This window comes from Dunckerocampus dactyliophorus, chromosome 1 (assembly GCF_027744805.1).
Source record: "Dunckerocampus dactyliophorus isolate RoL2022-P2 chromosome 1, RoL_Ddac_1.1, whole genome shotgun sequence".
Classification (NCBI taxonomy): Eukaryota; Metazoa; Chordata; class Actinopteri; order Syngnathiformes; family Syngnathidae; genus Dunckerocampus; species Dunckerocampus dactyliophorus.
This window is the reverse complement of record NC_072819.1, coordinates 49,717,972-49,740,601: the sequence shown is the minus strand read 5'-3', so window position 1 is coordinate 49,740,601 and position 22,630 is coordinate 49,717,972. Positions and strand designations below refer to the sequence as shown.

At 42.8% G+C, this 22,630-nt stretch overlaps 2 protein-coding genes across 7 annotated transcripts; both read right to left on the bottom strand.

The window, feature by feature from the left end:
* Positions 1-208: 208 nt before the first annotated feature.
* Positions 209-13,160, bottom strand: LOC129180283 (carbohydrate sulfotransferase 10-like). 6 transcript variants are annotated; one of them, XM_054774807.1, is made up of 6 exons: positions 11,275-13,160; positions 9,829-9,927; positions 9,716-9,759; positions 6,668-6,872; positions 4,433-4,538; positions 209-4,359 (listed from the first exon to the last, which is right to left on the bottom strand). In XM_054774807.1, exons 2-6 carry the CDS (start codon positions 9,920-9,922, stop codon positions 3,813-3,815), a joined length of 996 nt encoding a protein of 331 aa, XP_054630782.1. In that variant the 5' UTR covers positions 9,923-9,927; positions 11,275-13,160; the 3' UTR covers positions 209-3,812. The 6 variants fall into 6 exon arrangements, with proteins under 6 accessions (XP_054630782.1, XP_054630697.1, XP_054630951.1 ...); XM_054774722.1 differs by having other exon boundaries at positions 9,829-9,932; positions 11,276-13,160; XM_054774976.1 differs by lacking the exons at positions 9,829-9,927; positions 11,275-13,160 and adding an exon at positions 8,469-8,587 and having other exon boundaries at positions 9,716-9,756.
* Positions 13,161-13,321: 161 nt separating this feature from the next.
* LOC129180222 (carbohydrate sulfotransferase 10-like) lies at positions 13,322-22,104 on the bottom strand. Its single transcript, XM_054774506.1, has 6 exons — positions 22,035-22,104; positions 21,486-21,584; positions 21,373-21,416; positions 18,557-18,782; positions 18,377-18,482; positions 13,322-14,714 (listed from the first exon to the last, which is right to left on the bottom strand). Exons 2-6 carry the CDS (start codon positions 21,577-21,579, stop codon positions 14,162-14,164), a joined length of 1,023 nt encoding a protein of 340 aa, XP_054630481.1. The 5' UTR covers positions 21,580-21,584; positions 22,035-22,104; the 3' UTR covers positions 13,322-14,161.
* Positions 22,105-22,630: the final 526 nt, after the last annotated feature.

Genomic DNA, 22,630 nt, shown 5'->3' with positions numbered 1-22,630 from the left:
GACGGGGACTGCGGACACGAGCACAATCATGCATGTTCAAACTCACGCAACCTTTACAACAACGGACATCGTGCTTTCGCCGTACAAGTCAACTTAATGTTAACCCTCCCTTTCAAGTTGCAATGTAGACTTTTATCCCAACACATTTGTGGCGTTCAAATATTAAATACGAGTTTACTTCCATCGTGTGGACATTTTATGTAACTGCAAATCACATACACAGCGAGCCATTTGTTCTCCATTTGAAAAGAGACAAAATAATAATAATTTCACGCGTCGTTTTAATTAAATGAATATAAAACTAAATAATAAATAATCCAAAAGTATTTTATTCATTATTTATGACATTGTAACATTGAAACTTTATGAATAATATTAAATGTAAACAGTAACTCATATTCCAGCAAGCATGTTAATATATCTTTCTTCTCAAGTGACGGTACCATACAAATGAAACTTTAATATAATTTAGAGTAGTCACTGTACAGCTTGGAAAGAGGTATACATTTACTGTCCTCTGAAAATAACTCAACATACGTTCATGATTGTCTAATTGGCTAGCAGCACAAGAGAGTCCACGTGGCCTTTCGGTCGTTTGCGGCACGCGGCTGTTTTTTTTATTGGCCCGCAGTACATTCTAAAAATATAATGTAACATCCATGCATCCAAGGGTATGCTGGAGCCTATTCCAGTTGACTTCGGGCGAGAGGCGGGGTACTATAATTTAACAAGTAAACAAAAAAAACGGCAAAAATTGAAAAAAAAAAGCGGTAATTTTACAAGTATGAATGAAAAATATTAAGAAAAATAACAAGAAAAAGTAATAATTTTACGAGAATAATGTTGTGTTCTTTTTAAAACTATTGATTCTGTTTTAAACCACAGTCCATCCACGACACTGGAAGTTTCTGCTGACACCTGTGAACATTTCCTGCACTTTTTTAATAATAAGGTTGCGTCTATACATGCCAATATATCACCCCCCTCTTTTAATTCGTCTACAGTGACACAGTGCTCTAAAGTTTTTAATCAGTTTGAACCTGTGTCGCTGGCTTTTATTACCAAGTAGTTGATGGTCTTAAGCCTTCTTCCTCTCCCATTGACCCTGTTCCCCCTCACTTTTTTAGGGAGGTGTGGGCAACTATTGGCCCCTATGTGTGTAATATCATCAACAGCAGCCTGTCCTCTGGTATTGTCCCTTCCTTTTGTAAAAAGGCTGCTGTTGAACCTTTGCTTAAAAAACAGGTCTGGATCCTTCAATTTGATCAAATTATCGGTCCATTTCTAAACTACCTTTTATCTCAAAGATTTTAGAAAGAAGTGTTCTTGCACAGATGCAGCCTTTTTTAGATGAAAATGGGATTTTAGACACCTTCCAGTCAGGTTACAGGGCCTTTCATCGCACTGAGTCTGTACTTTTAAAGGTTTTAATGACCTGTTTTTAATGACTGATACTGGTGGTTCAGCCATCTTACTGCTTTTAGACCTGACTGCTGCCTTCGACACAGTGGACCACACTATTCTTTTATCTCGTTTGGAAAACTGTGTGGGTGTCAGGGGGGCTGCCCTTGAGTGGTTCAGGTCCTATTTGTCAGGGAGATGCCTTACTGTGGGACTTGGTGACTCCACCTCGTCTACTGCCCCCCCTGGAATGTGGAGTCCCCCAGGGATCAATCCTGGGGCCCATCCTATTTGCTCTCTACCTTAGCCCACTTAGTACAATTTTTAGAAAGCATGGCATCTCCTATCACTTTTATGCAGATGACTGCCAGATCTATTTACCAATTACAAGAAATGACCATGCCCCCCTGACTCCCCTTCTTGAGTGCTTAAGTGACATCAAGGTCTGGTTGGCTCAACATTTTTTTAAGCTCAATGAGGGGAAGACAGAAGTCATCATCCTTAATAATAATAATAACCCCCTCTTGGACTTGGGCCCGGTCAAGAATCAAGTCATTTCCACAGCCACCAGCCTTGGCGCCATAATCGATAGTGATTTTAAACTTAATAAACAAATCAACGCTGTCGTAAAATCCTGTTTTTATCATCTTTGGCTTTGATCCAAAATGAAATCATTTTTATCTTTGTGACATTTCAAACACGGCATGCAGGCTTTTATTTTGTCACATCTGGACTACCATAATGCACTTTACTCGGGAATAAACCATAAATGACTCTCTGGCTTACAGTTAGTCCAGAACTCTGCAGCACGGCTTTTAACAGCAACCAAAAAGAGGGAGCATATTACCCCAATTTTAGCCTCCCTGCACTGGTTGCCTGTGCGTTTTAGGATTGATTTTAAGATTTTATTGTTTGTTTTGCAGGCTTTGAATGGGCTGGCCCCTCAGTACATCTCGGACCTCATCCAAATCTACACTCCAGCGCGCACATTGAGTACTTATTTATCTTTTTTACCTACTTCTTGGAATGTTTTGCTTTTATTGGTTTTTACTTCCTGTTTAAATATTTTACTGTTATACGTTTCTTTGTTTTTATTTATTGGATTTTTTTCGTTTTTACTGTAGTGATTTTTACTTCTTATTTACATTTACATTTACATTCCCTTATTAACTTATTATTTGTGGTTTTGCTAGTCTGTGCAGCACTTTGGAAACAGTGTTTATAAAATGTGCTCTATAAATAAAGTGAATTGGATTGGATTAGTAATGTTATGGGGAAAAAAACATCATTTCAGTAACATAAAGCTAAAGGTAAATATAAAGAAAGACATTACATTTTAAAAGTCGTAACATTGTGGAAAACAAACAAAAACAACAAATAATGTTAATGTAAAGTTTAAGTATTTGTAAAATAAAAAAACAGCAAATAAAGTTTTGGTCATTTTTGGAAAATAGGTTGTGGGGAAAAGTCAAAATATTATGGAAATAAAGTCATAATTACGAGAAGAAACTTTACAAGAAAGTTGAAATAGTTGAAAAATTAACAAATAAAAAAACACCAGCAGAAATGGAAAAAAGCTGTAATTTTATGAGAATAAAGTCAAAATATTATGAGAAAAAATGTCATTTTAGTAGCATAGAACTGAAATATTAAAGTTGTTTTTTTTAGAAAAACAAAATATGGAAAATAAGTTTCGGGGAAAAGTTATAATATCATAGAAATAAAGTCAAAATATTATGAGAATAAAGTCATAATATTCTGGGGAAAAAAAACAAGAAATAAAGTTTTGGTAATTTTCGGAAAATAGGTTGCAATAGTTGAAATAGTTGGGGAAAAAAAAAAATTAAAATACACCGGCGGAAATGTTTTATGAGAATAAAGTAAAAATATTATGAAAAAAGTTATGTTATTTAGTAGCAAAGTTGAAATATTAAATAAAATCAGTTTTAAGTTGTAATATTTGAGAAAAACAAAACACGGAAAATTAGTTTGGGGAAAAAGTTATAATATTATGGGAATAAAGTCAAAATATTCCGAGAAGAAAATGTAAGAAGAATAATTAAGAACACAGTTTTGGAAAAAAACAAAAAACAAAAAACAACAGCAAAAATGGGGGAAAACAGCGAGCAAAGACGGAAGTTGATACGAGTGTAGGTTTTTCCACCCATATCACAAAGCTGCCATGCAGTTTCTTACTGGAAATAGACATCATTTGTGAGCATATCTACATGCTTGACAAAATACCTTTCATTGTCAAGCATGTGGCCCTCGGTGGAAAAAGTTTGGACACCCCTGATTCAGTGTGAGCGCCATCGTTATCCAGCACTGCCTTAAACCTCTTGGATGTGGAATTCACGAGCACAATACTGTGGTATTGTTGTATTAGACATCCCATGAGAATAACGTGAATGTCAGTTGAGCAGAAAGTCAGGTGTTGGGTACCCAAATAAGTGAAAGTCCCCCTGATAGCGCTCGTAGAGGCGCCTGATGTCCCGCTTGCTGATACCTGAGAAGTAGCGTTCCACCTTGGTCTTGTTGTAGCACGAGACGCCAGGAGGGATGGCCGGGTAGGACACCAGATGCTCGATGGCCGCTTTCCTCAGGATGTGGGCGGCGTCTCGTTCCAGTGTCTCATGGTGGCCAATGACATCATAGCTGATGTCACACGGCGCGCACAGCTCCACGTAGGTTGCCCAGTGGATGATGTGCTCGCCGAACTGCCAGTCCAAGAGGCTCCGGCCCTCCGCATCCCCCAGGTAGCGGACAAATTCATCAAAGACTAAGCCGGCATCGGCGAGGAAGGGAAAGTCCGTGCGGTACTTGTGGATGATGGCGGGGGAGATGGTGTGCTTGTACCAAGGTTCTGAGGGTTTGTTGAAGAGGAATTTGTCCTCAAACGTAGTAATCAGGCGCTCGAATGGATCCCGCACGACGATGAACTTAAAATAAGTCTTTAATCTGTTGGCAACAACATGAGAACATCACGTGTGATGGCTGTGACAAGGAAGGATAAGGTTCGTCACTGATTCACCTGTGCGTTATTTCCTCCGGCGCCAGTGACGAGAGGCGGGGCAGGCCGTTCCTCTGATGGTCGTGAACGAGGTGCTCTGGGACGTCCTCCGCACTGGAGAAGGATCCTGCCACGAGCAGCGTACGTTACAAACTGCAGTTTGCTCAGAAGTTGAGGTGACAGACGTGCTAAGATAATAAACGATAAAAGTGATAAAACTAGCAATAGTGGAGCGGAGAGCCAAAATGGCAAAGAAAGGAATTAACTGATGACGATGCCCCTGGGAGATACATCACAACAAATCATGGCAAACCCCAGATTGTGTGGAACTCTACCCCCTAGGGACTGTGGCGCTGGTTTAGTTTATTTCAAACACTTTCAACATGACATTGCCACACATCTCAAGGAGGATTCTCCGAATTTCTGGACGGGTATTGGTATTCAGGGCCTCGGTGGTCTGTGGGTTGTTGCAGTACACGCTCTCCTTCAGGTTATCCACACAGAATGTGTGGCAACATCATCATCGCATTTTTAAAAGTTCAAAAATTTGCATTTATTTGCCATCCATCCAGGATTTCTAAATGTGCATTATTTTTTGGAATAAAATTTTTGGAATATTGATAGCCCTTTACACAAAATTTGATGTAGTTATCGTAGTTGCGTATCATATAGATAAAAACTTATTTCTATCTAGTGTGATTAATTATGTGTTAACTACAGACAAAATGTGATTAATTGTGATGAAATATGTTAATCGATGGACAAACCTATACATGTTTTACTATGACGTTATTCCCATAATGTTACAAGTTTTACCCCAACCTAATTTAAAAAGGTAAAGGTCAATTTGTAAAGGTGACTCTGGGGGTGTTGTTTCATGTCTCAAAGGTTCTAATAACATTAAAACCCGTACTTAGAAGCTAGTAAACAGGAAAATATTCCATTTCTAAGGGCCCTGTCACACCTTGACGATTTAGACAGCGCATGCCTGACGTGATCATTTTGATGGCATATGTTGAACTGCCGACGTTTTTTTTCTTCAATTTTGGGCGTATACATAGCGTATTCATAACGAGGTAGACGTAAACATGACGTATTAGTAACTTATATAGAACGCTTCTAGAACTTATAGACAACTTATATCAACGAATGCGTAGCGTGTCGCCGGTGTTCACAATTTCTGCCCAACGCCTGTCAAACCTTGACGATTTAGCCAGCTATCGCCAACGTATGAAAAAATTGGCCAATACGCTGGCGTACGTCAAATAAGTGATGGGTAAGTTTTGTGTAAGTTAAGAGCACGCTGAAGCACGCTGGCATACGTATAGTACGTCCAAGTCATCGAAAAATTTGTGCATGCACAAAACATTTCGACGTATGTCAACATATGATTAATATGCGATCGTTGACGCCCGTTCACACACGTTATTTGTAAGTTACGTACAAGTCAATATACGTCAACATACCTTGAGACAGAACTGTCTTCTTGGCGTAGGGAGATGGAGAGAGGCCTCGCCGCCTTAACTCGTTCGCTCGCTCATTCATTCATTCCTCGGAGACAGAGCGGAGTCAGCGGCTTCACGGCTTCTCCTCTGCCCAGCTGAGTGGAGGAATGAATGAATGAGCGGTTTGTGACTCGCTAAGGGCATTAATAAAGTTGATAATAAAGTTGAATCAATACAAGTTGGTTCCATTCCCAGTGCCACAGTGCCCTCTACTGGTCAAGCTGCAAACTTACCTGCAAATACAAACACGACAGGCTCTCCTCCTCCCCATCTCCCTACGCCAAGAAGACAGTTCTGTCTCAAGGTATGTTGACGTATTTTGACTTGTACGTAGCTTACAAATAACGTGGGTGAACGGGCCTCAACGATCGCATAACTTATTGCCCGTGGATGCGGGACGTATTAATCATACGTTGACATACTGTACGTCAAAATTTTTTGTGCATGCACAAAATTTTGGACGACTTGGACGTACTATGACGTATGCCGGCGTGCTTCAGCGTGCTCTTAACTTACACAAAACTTACCCATCACTTATTTGACGTACGCCAGCGTATTGGCCAATTTTTTCATACGTTGGCGTTAGGTGGCTAAATCGTCAAGGTGTGACAGGGCCTTAAATAAGGAATCCTACCTTCCAGAAGTTCACTTATCACGGTCGGGTCTGGAACCAATAAACGGCGATAAACGCGGGGATGAGTCTTTCGCCGTTGACACGCTGCACCGTGATGCCAAACACTGTCATGCTTACCACCAACAGCAATGAGGAGCTTCTTCCAGTAGGCGTCGCTCGCTTCAGGCGTCTCACAGAACAAGATGCCGTGTTGGTCCGAGACGAGGATGCGGTCCAAGACCAGCTCGCTGGTGGAGACATGCGAATCACCCCGGTCCTTGCAAACAGTGGAGATCATCTCGCTTCTCCGCTTCACAACGACCCCCCAGTCTGCTGCTGAAGACTGAGACATCAACATCAAAGGCTTTCATAAAAAAATGAGCAAGTTTATGTGGCAGTTAATTGCTAACTTATTCTTCTTATACCTCCTTACCACCTTTATTGTGAGCTATCAGCTTACAGCAGGGGGTGTCCAAAGTGTGGCCTGTGAGCCATGTATGAACTGCAGCTCATTTTCTACCGCCCCGTGGCACATTGTAAAAATACTAAATATAGCCTTGCCTCGCTATATCACGGTTCGAATATCACTCCTTCACGATATTGTGGGGTTAAAAAAAAAAAGAATAAATGATAGCTGTTTTGTGGTTGACTATGGCATATTATTTGTCCAAAAATATCGAAAGACAAGTTTTATGTAGTATTCGGGTCACTAGGCATCAGTAAAGTTACAGCACGTGACGTTAATTGCGTTTCTTTTCACACTACACGGAGACTGGCTACTGAGCCAGCAAAACCGAGCCGACACGCCATGGCTGAGATCGAGTGGGGAAAAAAAGGTTCTCCTCTCGTTCCGTGTGGAAGTGGTACGTTTTTCTCTTCTTTGTCCTTCTTCCGAAAACACTTTCTTAAAGGAAAGCTGCATTATTGAGGGAATTGTTGCCCATCATCCACAATCCTTTTGGGGACAGCTTATTCCGCACATAAGGCCTTAGGAAAAAGACCCCAAAAAGTGCCAACAACGCTCCATTTACATGTAACGTGACATGCATATTAACCTAGTTACAGCAACATTGTTTTTATTATTATTATTAACATTGTTACGCGGATCGACACTTAGCCGCACCGCACCAGCTAGCTACAACCCTGATAGCGACTAGCTTCACCACACACTCGCCCGCAGCGCTTCGGCGCCGCGCTCACCACCACAAAAAGGTAAGTGTACATTTCGGAGCTGCCACCACCGCTGCTGTGTTTTTGTTTTTGAGTTTGGAAACGCTAACGCTGCAGGTGGAGGCGTTCGTTTCTGTGTTGCTATGTGAAAACAATGCGCCCGGGAAGGAAGTTCCGGTGATGCTGAAGACGACCAAAATATGGCAAAATACTGTAAGTATTACATGTTATCAGGAATGTAGCTGTTACTACTTGGCTACAGCATGGATGTAAAACCATAAAACCTTGATGGAGGTTTTTGGAGCTGTTTAGTTTCCCTTTAAGTTTAGAATAAGTAAATTGGAGAGGCTAACTAGGTAGCTCGGAAACTATGCTATCCTAGCAGCGTCTGTCTGTTATGTCAGTGAGTGTAAAAGTGACTATTGGGGTGTTATTTAATGTCTAATGATGTTCAAACTTGTATTTAGAAAGTGCATGTTTTCTGTTTTCTGCCTTTATTCATATTGAATCGCACTTGACAACTTCGGGTCTGGAACCAATTAACCACGATGAACGAGAGACGACTGCAAAGTGGAACCTCGATTAGCATCATGAATCCTGAAGGTACGACTGTAGCATAAACGTACTCCAACTGAATCAGTTTTCCCATCAGAAATCATGTAAACCCAATGAATACTTTCCAGAGAGCCAAAAATGTGAACACTAAACACGTTCTTATAGTTTTATATAAATACATTTAAATGACAAATGAGATCAATCTTACTTTTACCTTCATTGAAGACGTGATTGTTGCCACCTTCTTGTTTTGCTAGGAGTCCATCCATCCATTTTCTCTGCCGCTTTTCCTCATGAGGGTCGCGGGGGTATGCTGGAGCATATCCCAGCTGACTTTGGGCGAGAGGCGGTTTTGCTAGGAGCTATCTTTAGGATTCAATAGTGTTTCACGCCTTGAGTCTCTGCTTTTCTTTCCATCACAGACGCAAAACAACCGAAAATGGAGCCAAAGAAAGTTGAGCGAGCCAGCATTTTGATAGCGAAGGGGAAACTCGCTATTGTATTAAAGAACGAAGAAGAAATTTACCAGTGGTAAATTTGACAACTGTTTTAGGCATGTAAAACTACATGTTTGAGACTTGTGGCGTAACCACAAACTACAAGCAAGCAACCTGACTTCCGGTTTCTGTTTCCATGGATTAGCAAGCTGCTAACGAGGATGGTGTGTGATGAAAATACATTAAGAACACAGCTGCACTCACGCAGTGTATTAATCACACCACAAGTCGGAAAATGTACGCAAACCGAGGCAAAGTGTCGACGCTAACCGGGGCGTATGCTAACCGAGGTCCCACTGCATGTTTACAAATACGAACAAACTTTCTGCTGTTGCTTTTTTTTTTTTTTTTTTTTAATGTCACAAGCAAGGAAAAAAGAGAACAAAAGAGTAACTTAAGGAGAAAATCCAAAATGCTAACATAGGCTGCTGTTTGTTTTTAGCATTTTACAAAGTCAAAAATCTAGTGGCCTCAGATGGAAAAGGTTTGGGCACCCCTGCCTTAAAGTGTGAACTATCACGTGTACGATGAAGACAATGCATCAGGAAATCATCATATTTGACTACTGGTGTGATAAACAGCACATATTGTACTGTACCGTACTGTACCGTACTGTACCATACTGCACTGTACTGTACCGTACTGTACCGTACTGTACTGCACTGTACCGTACTGCACTGCACTGTACCGTACTGCACTGTACTGTACTGTACTGCACTGTACCGTAATGCACTGTACCGTACTGTACTGCACTGTACTGTACTGTACTGTACCATACTGTACCGTACTGTACTGTACTGCACTGTACCGTAATGCACTGTACTGCACTGTACCGTAATGCACTGTACTGTACTGTACTGTACCATACTGTACCGTACTGTACCATACTGCACTGTACTGTACTGCACTGTACCGTACTGTACTGCACTGTACCGTACTACACTGTACTGTGGTGCAAACCAACCTGGTTAAATGACCGAGTGTGTTCTGGGGTCTTCACCTCAGTTTCTGCAGAACACACAAGAGCAGTTAATATTTGTCTTTACTATGAATGTTTTTGTAAGAATTAAAGCTGACCTCTCGCACATCTGGGCCTGAGAAGCCTGTCAATCAAGGCGAGGAGGAGCAGCAGCCAGGCACAAGCCAAGAAGACGCGCCAGTGGAACCGCATCGCTCCTCACGTCAGACATGAAGACAACCCAAAATAAAAGCTTAAGTTGGGGTTGAAAATAGAATTTAACAGGAAAACTACAAAATCCAAAAGCGCCAGCCAAAATGGAAAAGAATAAAGTCAAAATATTACGAGAAAAAAGTTGCAATCTAACAAGAAAAAGTCATGATTTTACGAGAACAACATTGTCATATTAGGAGGAAAAATAGCGTCAGTTTAGTAGCATAATGTTGAAATGTCAAATTATTTATTTATTTATTTATTTTTTTAGGTATTATGAGAATAGTTGTAATTTTTTGACAATTCAGTTGCAGAAAAAAAATAAAGTCATAATTACGAGAAGAAAATTTACAAGAAGACAGTTTAAATAGTTAGAAATTTAAAAAAAAACTGCAGAAATGGAGAAACAGCTATAATTTTACAGGAGTAAATTCAAAATAAATATTAAAGAATTTGTTTTTTAAAATGTATTATTATAAGAAAATAATGTTGTAATTAAAAAATAAAATAAAGTCAAAATATAATGGGAATAAAATCAAAATTACAAGACGAAAATTCACAAGTTTAAATAGTTGGATAATTTAGAAAAAAACAGCTATAATTTGACAAGAAAAAAGTTGTACTGTAACAAGAAAGTAGAAATTTTACGGGAATAAACTTGTAATATTGAGGAAAATAAAATCATTTTAGTAGCATAGAATTAAATACTTTTTTAAAAAGTCATAATATTAGGAGAAACACAAAAAATAAAGGAAAATTAGGTTGCGGAAAAAGTTATAATATTATGGGAATAAAGTCATCATATTACAAAAAAAGATTTACAAAAATTACTGAAGAAAAAAACAGCAAAAAAAAAAAGCAAAGAATGAAGTTTATATGAAAAATAGGCTTTTTCACCGGCATCACAAAGCTGAGATGCAGTTTCTTCTTGAAATATATATCACGTCTGAGCGTGTCTACATGTGTCGCTTTAGAAAATATCAAAGTGGTCCTTGCAGCCTTTCATTTTTTGCGATGTGGCCCTCGCCGGGAAAAGTTTGGACACCCCCGGTTGAGGTCAACACGCAAATGTTGAGGTTAACTAACTGGTGTCGGATGGGTTCTGTCCCCGGAGGACAGAAATATTCTCACTCCTCGCCTGATTTGAAATACTACTGAGAAACTGATCATATCCGTTTATTTACCTGTACTCTACACACCGAACTCGAAACTGGCACCAGTGAAACGCAACAAAATGGAGCGCGGTGAAGCACACAAGCGTATTCAAGAGTCGAACTGCATGTTGAGTTCAATGAATTTGCCGAGCAAATAAACAGAAGAGCGCAACAAGAACATCTTTTCTTGCACCTTACCTTCATTTATTGCAAGACGGCCGGCACAAGCAAAGCATCCAAGCGCTTGAAGCAAATATCATGTCACTGCAAACGCAAACGTAACCAAAGCTAAAGCTTGACAAACTTGTCGAACGGGATGACTTGAAGCACATGGCAGCATGCCTGCCAGCGTCAACCTTCACCCCCCTTAAACTGTCAATGTTTTCTTTCAAAATAACATCAACATTTGAAATCTCTGCAGATTAAATGTAAGATTTTTTTTAAATGATTCCAGCATGAAAAATAAGAAGGTGGATGATGACTTCTGTCCTGTAGGTGGCAGGAACATCTACTGCATTCTTGACGTAGGGCAGCAAATAGTTCTCAAATAGTGGGGCGTGCCCCTGGGTGAGGTGTTAAGGGGTGTGCAAAGGGCAGCGGAGGGCGACTTTGAGTATTTGTGCAGATCTTCCAACACATACACATTTTCCACACTGCAGTGGCTTGTGCAGGTACGGGATGTAAGTACCAGGGGTGTCACGAGACGAGACAATACACGAGATTGGGCCCGCGAGATGACAGGAGATTTACTTTTAAGAAAAGTACAATGAAAGAATATTTTTTAAAATACATAATTGAATTTCTACTATGTTACACTCTTCTGCACCGTGTTTCGGCAATTGTTCCTATCAATGAAGACTGTCCACAGAAACAAGATGTCTTTTGTCTTTTTATGATCGAAGCTTCGAGTCACCACTGAACAGAGCGAAGTCTCTCCAAAAGCGCCGTCTGTCCAGGAGTGCGAGGAACAAACCCCCAAACAGGCACACGGTATATCAGTGTGGGAAGATACACCAATGAGGAACTTTGTCTTTTGTCTTCTAAAAGGGAGTAGATACTCGCGCTATTCAAAGGAAGCCAGCCGTGAGATGGCCGACCTGTACACATCTAGCTAAGTGCGATAAGGACGAGATAACCCTAAGGGGTGAAAAGTTCACACAAAAAGAATTGGATCAAAAGACTGGAAGAGAAGAGGCTGTATGACCGCAAAGGGCTCACTCCGTTCATGCTGTTGTTCTATGGAACAAAGGTGCCAAGGTGCTGGAACCAATGCACAGAGTGAACCCTCTTCCTGAATGTTTGGAGGCGAGAGATGAGGAAAACAGACATTGATGCCGGCAAAATTGTTCAGTTTATTTTCATTTATAACGTGATTAACAATTGATTATCATCCCAGGCCTAGTGCCCACGAGACATTTTTTTTTTCTGAAGAGGAAATCTTGCCACGTTTAATCTTGTGAGATCTTGTGACACCCCTACTAAGTACATACATATAATTAAATATGATAAGGTTCTCAATGGTGTTTCAGAAACCAGCAATCAAGTCTGGCGCCAAATATGACAGTAACATTACTGACACCTAGTGACCAGTGTAGAATACTACACATCATCATAACGTCTTTGAATGCCTCATATTTGCATTTTAGTTGTATTTTGAAGATCAAATATTATCGGCTTCCGCCCCGTATCATGTTCCTAACTCTGGGGCACACTCCGACATGGTAGGTGAGGTAATGTGCCTCAAAGCTGGTTGCCACTCGACTCCCGCCACCCGCAAGAGGAAGAAAACGCAACACCACCATGCACACGTGGTGCCCGGACTGCTGTGTCATGGTGCGGGGAGCTCACACAGAGTGGCGGAGCTACGTGGTGGCCGTGGCCCCCCCACTGGCCATCTAGACATTTGAGGTATCAACATATTGCCACCCGTATGTGAGTAATGGCCTCACTTTGGCAATGAAAAATTTATAGCTCCACTGCTACTTGCACGGGAAGCGCTGCTCTAACCACTGGTTGTTTATACTAGGGACCGTCAATAAAGTTTGTTTAAAAAATGTCATATATTCTAAATCACACCACAACTTGATGTAGAACCATGTCGAATGATTAGTCCTACCCTAAAAGTATTTTGCACTCCCATTTTTTCAAATGTTATCTTTTATTGGATGGACTTTTATTGGATCTTTAATTGGATTAGGCCCCTATAGTTGGTCATGCTGTGTAAGAAAAAAAGTCAATTCAGCAATACTTTAGTCGCATTATTTTTAATGCTTTTTTTTAATGCTTCAGAACCATATTCAATTCCACAAATGGATGTTTGTAAAAGCTTATTAATAACACAAAAAAAATGATCGGTATGAGATTGGATCGGATCGGAAGCCAAAAAATGTGGACCGGGACATCCCTAATTATGACTGTCATCATCAACCTGGGTTGGTCTTGTGCAGCAACAATTCGTTTGAAGGCTACAGCACCTCACAAAGGAGAGCACACCCCTCACATTTCCATCAATATTTCATGACGTCGTTTCACGGGGAGAAATGATTCCTTCGTGTTGTCCCGTCAAAAGACATTTGCACAAACGTGAGGGGTGTGCAGTACTCCCTTTTGTGAGGTATTGTACAGTAGTATTTCAATAACTTTATATAAATAACAAAAGTGCTGAACGTTTATGTGCTATGCTGCTAAATCATTGTAAAACACTGTACCAAGGCTTCGTGTGACTAACAGCTACAAAGAAAACGGCAGAAGCAGTAGTGAAGAGATTTCAGTCATTGTCAGTAAACGCAACCCCAACAATCGTTGAAAAGGACGACGACACAGGAAGAAGGCATCATCATCATCATCATCACCACCGCATCGATTGCTCTCAAGGATCATCGCGGACTTTAAGCAAGTGTACAGAAAATATAGAAATGTTATTTCTGTTTCGTACTCTATAAAACTAGTCAGAATTTGAAATCCACTCAGTGCAAAGGAACATGCTTGTCATTGATGCTACACCTCTTTCACGTTGGATTTGGCCATAAATAGGTTTCTTGTGAAGATACAAAGTACTCCAATATGAATACTTGCACTCTGAATGTCAGTTGAGCAGAAAGTCAGGTGTTGGGTACCCAAATAAGTGAAAGTCCCCCTGATAGCACTCGTAGAGGCGCCTGATGTCCCGCTTGCTGATACCTGAAAAGTAGCGTTCCACCTTGGTCTTGTTGTAGCGCGTGATGCCGGGAGGGATGGCCGGGTAGGACACCAGCTGTTCGATGCCCGCTCTCCTCAGGATGTGGGCGGCGTCTCGCTCCAGTGTCTCGTGGTGGCCAATGACGTCGTAGCGGATGTCGCACGGCGCGCACAGCTCTGCGTATGTCGCCCAGTGGATGATGTGCTCGCCAAACTGACGGTCCATGCGGCACCGGCCCTCCGCATCCCCAAGGTAACGGACAAAGTCCTCAAAGTGCAAGCCGGACGCGACGCGATCGCCGCCGCGGTGGCTTTTGCGGTACTTGCGGATGATGGCGGGAGCGATGTCGTGCTTGTACCAAGGCTCGAAACGGGGGTTCGTGATGAACTTGTCCTTGAATGCAGAGATCAGACGCTCAAACGGATCCCTCACGATGAAAAACTTAAAGTAAGTGTTCAATCTGTCGAGCAGAACACAACTTCATTAGTAAATCATGTGAAGGATGACAAACAACGCAATTTCCAAGGTGTAATATTGGTGAGATGATGCTGTTACTAAGTGTGATGAACAATTGCATTTGAATTCACATAAAACTGTGACTTAATCCACCTCTGAATGGCTGAAGAAAAACAAAATGAAGACTTTGGAGTGGTCTAGTCCAAGTCCTGACCTGAATCCTATTGAGTTGCTGTGGCATGACCTTAAAAAGGTGCTTCATGCTGGAAAAGCCTCTAATGTGGCTGAATGACAACAATTCTGCAAAGATGAGTTCCTCCCCAGCGCTGTAAGAAACTGTAAGAAGTTATCGCAAACGCTTGATTGCAGTTGTTGCTGCTAAGGGGGCCCAACCACTTATTAGCTTTAGGGGGCAATCACTTTTTTACACAGGGACATGTAGCTTTGGATTTTTTTTACTCCCTTAATAATAAAAAATTTCATTTAAAAACTGCATTTTGTGCTCAGTTGCGGTGTCATTGACTGTTATTTAAATTTGTTTGATGATCTGACACATGCAAGTATGACAAACATACAAAAAAATAAGAAATCAGGAAGGAAGTATATACTGTATAAGGGAACACAACGTAACTCCAAGTCAATCACACCACTTAGGAAGCAACACAGACTGACAATCAGTTTCACATGCTGTGCAAATGGAATAGACAACAGGCGGACAGCAAGACACCCCCAATGAATAAATAATAAATAAAATACCAAATAAATACTGTACATTTTTGTGAGACTTTTGTTGTCAGCGCATTCAACTATCTAAAGAACAAAGTATTTAATAAGAACGTAAGTATATAGTCAAAGTATTTAATAAGAATATTTCATTCATTCAGAACTTCGATGTGTGTGTGTTTTTTTTTTATTTGTGTTATCCCCAAAAAGCCTTCACCAGTAGGATGGCGAGGACCCAACCTGCGCCCTCTGCTCAAACCCAGCGACTCTCAAACGCATCTTGACCAGTTGTAGGACCAGCCTCAAGAGTCTGGCAGCAGCCCTTGGGAGCAAGAGGTACACCATCAACTCCTTGCCCCTGAGAGCTACCATTTCCATCTCTGTTATAACATTCATTCGAGAGGGGCAGAAACAGCCTAACCAGCCCTTACCAAACCAGAAGCTGGACAGCTAGCCATGGCTTGGGATTGGAAGATGCTAGTTAATATTGGCAAGCAGCTAATCTTTCCCTGGAACCAGTCCTCTCGAGATGGGCTGGACTTTATTCCACTCTGGTGTTGCCAGCAGTGAGAGGCGACGGGCAGGGGTGGCAATTCTTGTTGAGCCCCGGCTTGTGGCCTGTATGTTGGAGTTTAACCCGGTGAACGAGAGGGTAGTTTCCCTCCGCTTTTGGGTGGGGGGACAGGTCCTGACGGTTAGAAGTTCAGAAAACTCACTCTTTTTGGAGTCCCTAGAGGGAGTACTGGAGAGTGCTCCCTCAGGGGATTCCCTTGTTCTGCTGGGGGACTTCAACGCTCACGTTGGCAGCGACAGTGAGACCTGGAGAGGCGTGATTGGGAGGAACGGCCCCCCGGATCTGAACCCGAGCGGTGCTTTGTTATTGGACTTCTGTGCTCATCACGGATTGTCAATAACAACACTATGTTCAAGCATAAGGGTGTCAACATGTGCACTTGGCACCAGGACACCCTAGGCTGCACTTCGATGATTGACTTTGTGGTCGTGTCATCAGACTCGCGGCCATATGTTTTGGACACTCGGGTGAAGAGAGGGACGGAGCTGTCAACCGATCACCACCTGGTGGTGAGTTGGTTCCGATGGTGGGGGAGGATGCCGGTCAGACTTGGCAGGCCCAAACGTATTGTGAAGGTCTGCTGGGAACAACTGGCAGAGTCCCCTGTCAGGAGGAGTTTCAACTGCCACCTCTGGAGAGCTTCGACCATGTTTCGAGGGAGGCGGCGGACATTGAATCCGAATGGGCGATGTTCTGTGCCTCCATTGACAAGGCAGCTGATCGGAGTTGTGGCCGTAAGGTGGTCGGTGCCTGTCGTGGCGGAAAATCCCAGAACCCCTTGGCTTCAAGCTGAAGGAGGAGTCCTATTGGGCCTTTTTGGCTGATGGGACTCCGGACAGGTATCAGCAGGCCAAGCGGTCTGCGGCTCTGGCAGTCGCTGAGGCAAAAACTCGGACATGGGAGGAGTTCGGAGGAGCCATGACGAACAACTTCAAAGAGATTCTGGACCATCATCCTGCATCTCAGGAGAAGGAAGCAGTGCACATGATGGTGTGCTGCTGACCTTGACTCGAGATGTTGTGGATCGCTGGAAAGAATACTTCGAAGACCTCCTCAATCCCACAGACAGGAGGAGCAGTGTGGTTTTCGTCCTGATCGTGGAACTGTGGACCAGCTCTACACTCTCAGCAGGGTTCTTGGGGGTGCATTGGGAGTTTGCCCAACCAGTCTACATGTGTTTTATGGACTTGGAGAAGGCATTTGATCGTGTTCCTTGAGGAATTCTATGGAGAGTACTCCGGCAGTATGGGTTATCGGACCAGCTAATTCAGGCGGTTCGTTCCCTGTATGACCGGTGTCAGAGTTTGGTTTGCATTGCCGGCAATAAGTCGGACCCATTCCCAGTGAGGGTTGGACTCCACCAGGGCTGCCCTTCATCATCGATTCTGTTCATTATTTTTATGTACAGAATTTCTAGGCGCAGCCAGTGCATTGAGGGGTTCCGGTTTGGTGGCTGCAGGATCGAGTCTCTGCTTTTTGCAGATGATGTGGTCCTGCTGGCTTCATCGAGCCGTGACCTTAAACTCTCACTGGATTGGTTCACAGCCGAGTGTGAAGCAGCCGGGATGAGAATCAGCACCTCCAAGTCCGAGTCCATGGTTCTCGCCTGGAAAAGGGTGGAGTGCCATCTCCGGCTCGGGGATGAGATCCTGCCCTAAGGGGAGGAGTTTATGTAGCTCGGGGGTCTTGGTCCTCCACATTGAGAGGAGCCAGATGAGGTGGCGTGGCATCTGGTCGGGAGGCCTCCCGGACGCCTCCCTGGGGAGGTGTGCAGGGCAGGTCCGAAGACGGCCTTGGGGAAGACAGGACATGTTGGAGAGACTGTCTCCCAACTGGCCTGGGAATGCCTCGGGATCCGCCGGGAGGAACTGGACAAAGTGGCCGAAGAGAGGGAAGTCTGGGCCTCCTTGCTTAGGCAGCTGCCCCCACAACACGATCTTGGATGAGCGATGGCAGATGGATGGATGGATGGATGAAGAAATCAGTTTTTATGAGACGTTTCAGGGCCCTTGGAATTCTCGGGGCCACAGACAATTGCCAAATCACATTTATATATGTGTATATATAAATGTGATTTGAACTGTATGTGCACAATGGACCTTTGGAAGAATTTGTAGTAAGGGAAGCTTCTGGTTTGATGTTGTTGTTGTTTTTCCTTGCGTAATTTGTAAAACGTTCGTAAAAGAGATTATTTAAAAAAAAAAAAAAGCCAATTCAAAGAGATGGGTCTCCAATTTACTATAGCGCCTGTAGGTGTGTGTGTGTGTGTGTGTGTGTGTTATTGATCATATCATTTAAACATGCACAAACAGCAGTTAAATACAGAAAACGCCGACTTGAAATCGCTTTTTAGCGCCTTTGCGGCTCACCTGAGTGTAATTCCTTGTGGCTTGAACGATGAGAGGCGCGGCAGGCCGTTCTTGCCGTGGCGATGGACAAGTTTCTCTGGGATCTCCTCCACATTGGAGAATTTTCCTGCCGACCACAAGGACACAAAAACTTAGCCGTTGCGTGACGGGTGATCTTCATTCAAAGCGTGTTCCAGGTACCGTTGAGAGCAATGAGGACCTTCTTCCACTGCGTGTTTCCCACTTTGGGTGTCTGGCAGAACAAGATGTTGTGCTTGTCACTGACAAAGATGCGGTCCAGGACGAACTTGCTGATGGGGACGTGGGTCAAACTCCTGAGTCTACTGTTCTTACAAACAGTTGAGAGCAGCTGGATTCGCTTCTCTAGAACTGCTTCCCACTCGGCCAATGCAGGGGCTGCTGAGGACTGACCACACACACAATAACCTGAGTTGTTTTGCATATGAAAGCTTTATGCCATGACGGAAGAGCAGGGGCGCCACCAGGAATTCAGAAGTGTCAGAAGTGGGATTCCTTGGCTGATTGGATCTGGACCTGTGGCGGACAGCGACTGGTCATCCTGGAATTATTTTTTTCCCCAAGCCTCTCCCTCCCTGACATTCAGAGATGCTGAGGGCTGACCGCCCAGGACAGATCATCACCACTGGAATCTCTTAATAGGGTGGAACTACGTCTTTTACACGGTGAGAATGCTGAAATAAATACAATTTTGGGCCATTAGGTAACAATACACACGTTGTAATACCTCCCATATGCACATTTGGTCACAGTTTTCCTAATTGTGCCCAAGTCAACAATTTGGATTTGTGGTGAAAAACTGCGTTTTAGGCTTTTGTAGTTTGCCCGAATGAACAACACAGATTCGGGGCGTCGACCTCGTCTGAAGTATTTGTGCACAGAAAGTGACATTTATGAATATGGGAAATCTGGTGAACAGTCATTTGAGGAGAAATTGGGGAAGAGCATGCATGGGAAACTAAATTATGGGGAACTTTTGAGAAAGAGAGGAGTGGATTTTTACAAAATGACATGGTTTTCATGGTGATGACAAACACGTCATCAGCTACCAAAGTGGGATGGGGCCTACTCAGAACTTGATGAACCCATATTGTGATCATTTTTTTTGCAGATGACTGCCAAATGTATTTGCCACTCACTAAAAATGACCATTTTACACCCCTTCTCGAGCGACATCAACATCTGGTTGGCTCAAATTTCTTAAAGCTCAACAAGGGGAAGACTGAAGTTATCCTCCTGAATCACAGTGGCCCCCTCATTGACTTGGGCGTCCTCAAGAACCATGTCAGTCCCGCAGCCACCAGCCTTGGCGTCATAATCGACGGTGATTCTGAACTTAATAAACAAATCAACGCTGTCGTAAAATCCTGTTTTTATCATCTTCGGCTTTGATCCAAAATGAAATCATTTTTATCTTTGCGACATTTCAAACACGGCATGCAGGCTTTTATTTTGTCACGTCTGGACTTCTGTAATGCAATCTGGAGTAAGCCCCTATTTACTCTCTGGCTTACAGTTAGTCCAGAACTCTGCGGCACGGCTGTTAGCAGCAACCAAAAAGAGGGAGCACATCACCCCAATTCTAGCCTCCTTGCACTGCTTGCCCGTGCATTTTAGAATTCATTTGAAGATTTTCTTGTTTGTTTTTAAGGTGTTGAATGGGCTGGCCCCTTGGTATCTCGGACCTCATCCAAATTTACACTCCAGGTCCGAGGTCCGAAGGCCAGCTCCAACTGGTGGTGCCTAAGACCAGACTTAAGAGCAGGGGAGATTTATTTATTTATTTATTTAGTTTTCACCTACTTCTTCTATTTATTGCTTTTATTGTTTTTACTTCTTGTTTCAAATATTTTACTGTTTTAAGTGTCTTTGCTTTGTAGTAATTTGTACTTTTACTTCGTATTATTTGTGGTTTTACTAGTCTGTGCAGCACTTTGGAAACGGTGTTTATAAAATGTGCTGAATTTTGCTTATTTGCAACATTTCTTTGAAAAGTAGGCAACATTTTAATATAATCCTTAGCTATTTCGGAAAGTCCTCGTAAAAAAAGGGCAATCATCGCTTCATAGACTTTCCCAGGGAGGCTGAGGAGAGAGATCCACTTTGGAACACACCTTTCGGTCACCCTTCTTGGAAAGAAGAGGTACTGTTACCGACTTCCACGCGGTGTTGAAGAGACGGGCCAGCCGAGACAGTCCCTCAACATCCGGAGCCTTGAAGAACTCAGGGCGAAAAAATAGCGCAAATCCGCAAAGTAGCCAAGTTCTTTTTTTTACAATGATTATATTTGTTTTACAGCTGTCAAACCCCTCGCCATAGACGTCATACACTTTCCTCAGACAGGCAATAACAGTTTCTCACATTTCTGTCTTGTTTAAACGCGCTCAGAAAAGTTCAAACCTTCATTTGAATTTGAATCATCAACCTACAGGTCCGACACAACAAATTATGAAGTCACTCACGCCGTTCCGCTGAACTGTAGTATTGTTGTATCCTTGTTAGAACATATTGCTGCAGTACTCCTGTTGCAGGCCTCCTCCTCCGAACTGGAGATTCATTTACAAGCCAGCGAGCACGCTAGCAATGACACATGCAGGAGACACGAAGGAGATTGATTGACAAAGGTCTACAGCCAATCAGGACGCAGAAAACAATGGGCGGCGCAGACATACACTCAACTTCACACAATGCAATTCTTCTTAAAGGGCCAGCAGTCATACTGTAATAAAAAAAAAGAAGCACTAACAAAATCAAGGTGAACCGCGACAGAACGAGGGAACGCTGTACTGTACTGCACTGCACTGCACTGCACTGCACTGCACTGCACTGCACTGCACTGCACTGCACTGTACTGCACTGTACTGTACTGTACTGTACTGTACTGCACTGCACTGCACTGCACTGTACTGCACTGCACTGTACTGTACTGCACTGCACTGTACTGTACTGTACTGTACTGTACTGTGGCGCAAACCAACCTGGTTAAATGACTGTGTGCGTCCTGGGGTCTTCACCTCAGTTTCTGCAGAACATACAAGAGCAGTTAAGATTTGGCTTTATTGTGAATGTTTTTGTAATGATAAAAGCTGACCTCTCGCGTATCTGAGACTGAGAAACCTGTCAATCAAGGCGAAGAGGAGCAGCAGCCAGGCACAAGCCGAGAAGATGCACCAGTGGAGCCGCATGGCGTCTTACGACACACGTGAAGTCAGCCCAAATGAAAGGTAAATGCAAAGGAAGATACTTGTCTTCATTACATGATACATTATTGTATGTGTTCTGTTCACAGTGACCTTTTATTATTGTTTAAGTCGGGGGTGTCCAAAGTGTGGTCCGGGGGCCATTTGTGGCCAAAATATACAGTAAATATAAATATATCAAAAGTCAAAATATTCAAAGAAAAAAGTTGTAATATCACAAGAAAAACTCGTTGGAAAATAAGGAGGAAAAATAACGTTATTTTAGTGGGAATAAAGTCCAAATTAAATTAAAAGTCGAAAATAAAAAAGCACATTTTTAGGTCTGCCAACTGGTGTCGGATGGGTTACATTAGTCGCATTGTCTGCCCACGACCTCTACAAACCTGTGCCAAGCAAATCAACACATGAATGCAACAAAAGCAGCTTTTCTTGCACCTTACCGTTACTTATTCCGAGACGGACGGCACAAGCGAGGCATCCCAGCGCTTGCAGCAAATATCATGTCATTGCAAACGCAAACATACTTAAAATCCTACAAATGTTAAAGCTTGACAAACTTGTTGAACGGGATGACGTAAAGCACCTTCACCCCCTTTCATTGTCTGATCTACTTTTCAAAAAAACATTTGCCACAATCTCCCATCTCTGCTGATTAAATCATCAGGTCTTAGCTGGTTGGCGCCAACAAAGGCTGTGATAAGAGAAAAATGGCCAAATGCGAGTGATACCGATACAGCGTAAAGGCTAGTCTGCTCTGGTCAGGCCATCTAACATAAGGAAGGAAGTACGTCGAACAAAATTTACGATCTGTTGAAATGATTCCAGCACAAAATAAAAGAGGGGATGATCACTTCTATCTTGACGCAGGGCAGTGCTTCTCAAGTGCACCTCTGGGGGCACTGCAGTGGTTTGTGCAGATACACAAGTACCAGGGGTGTCACGAGATGGGACGATACACAAGATTGGGCCCGCGAGAACAAGGCGAGATTAACTTCTTTTTTTTTTTTACTTTTAAGAAAAGTACACTCTTCTACAC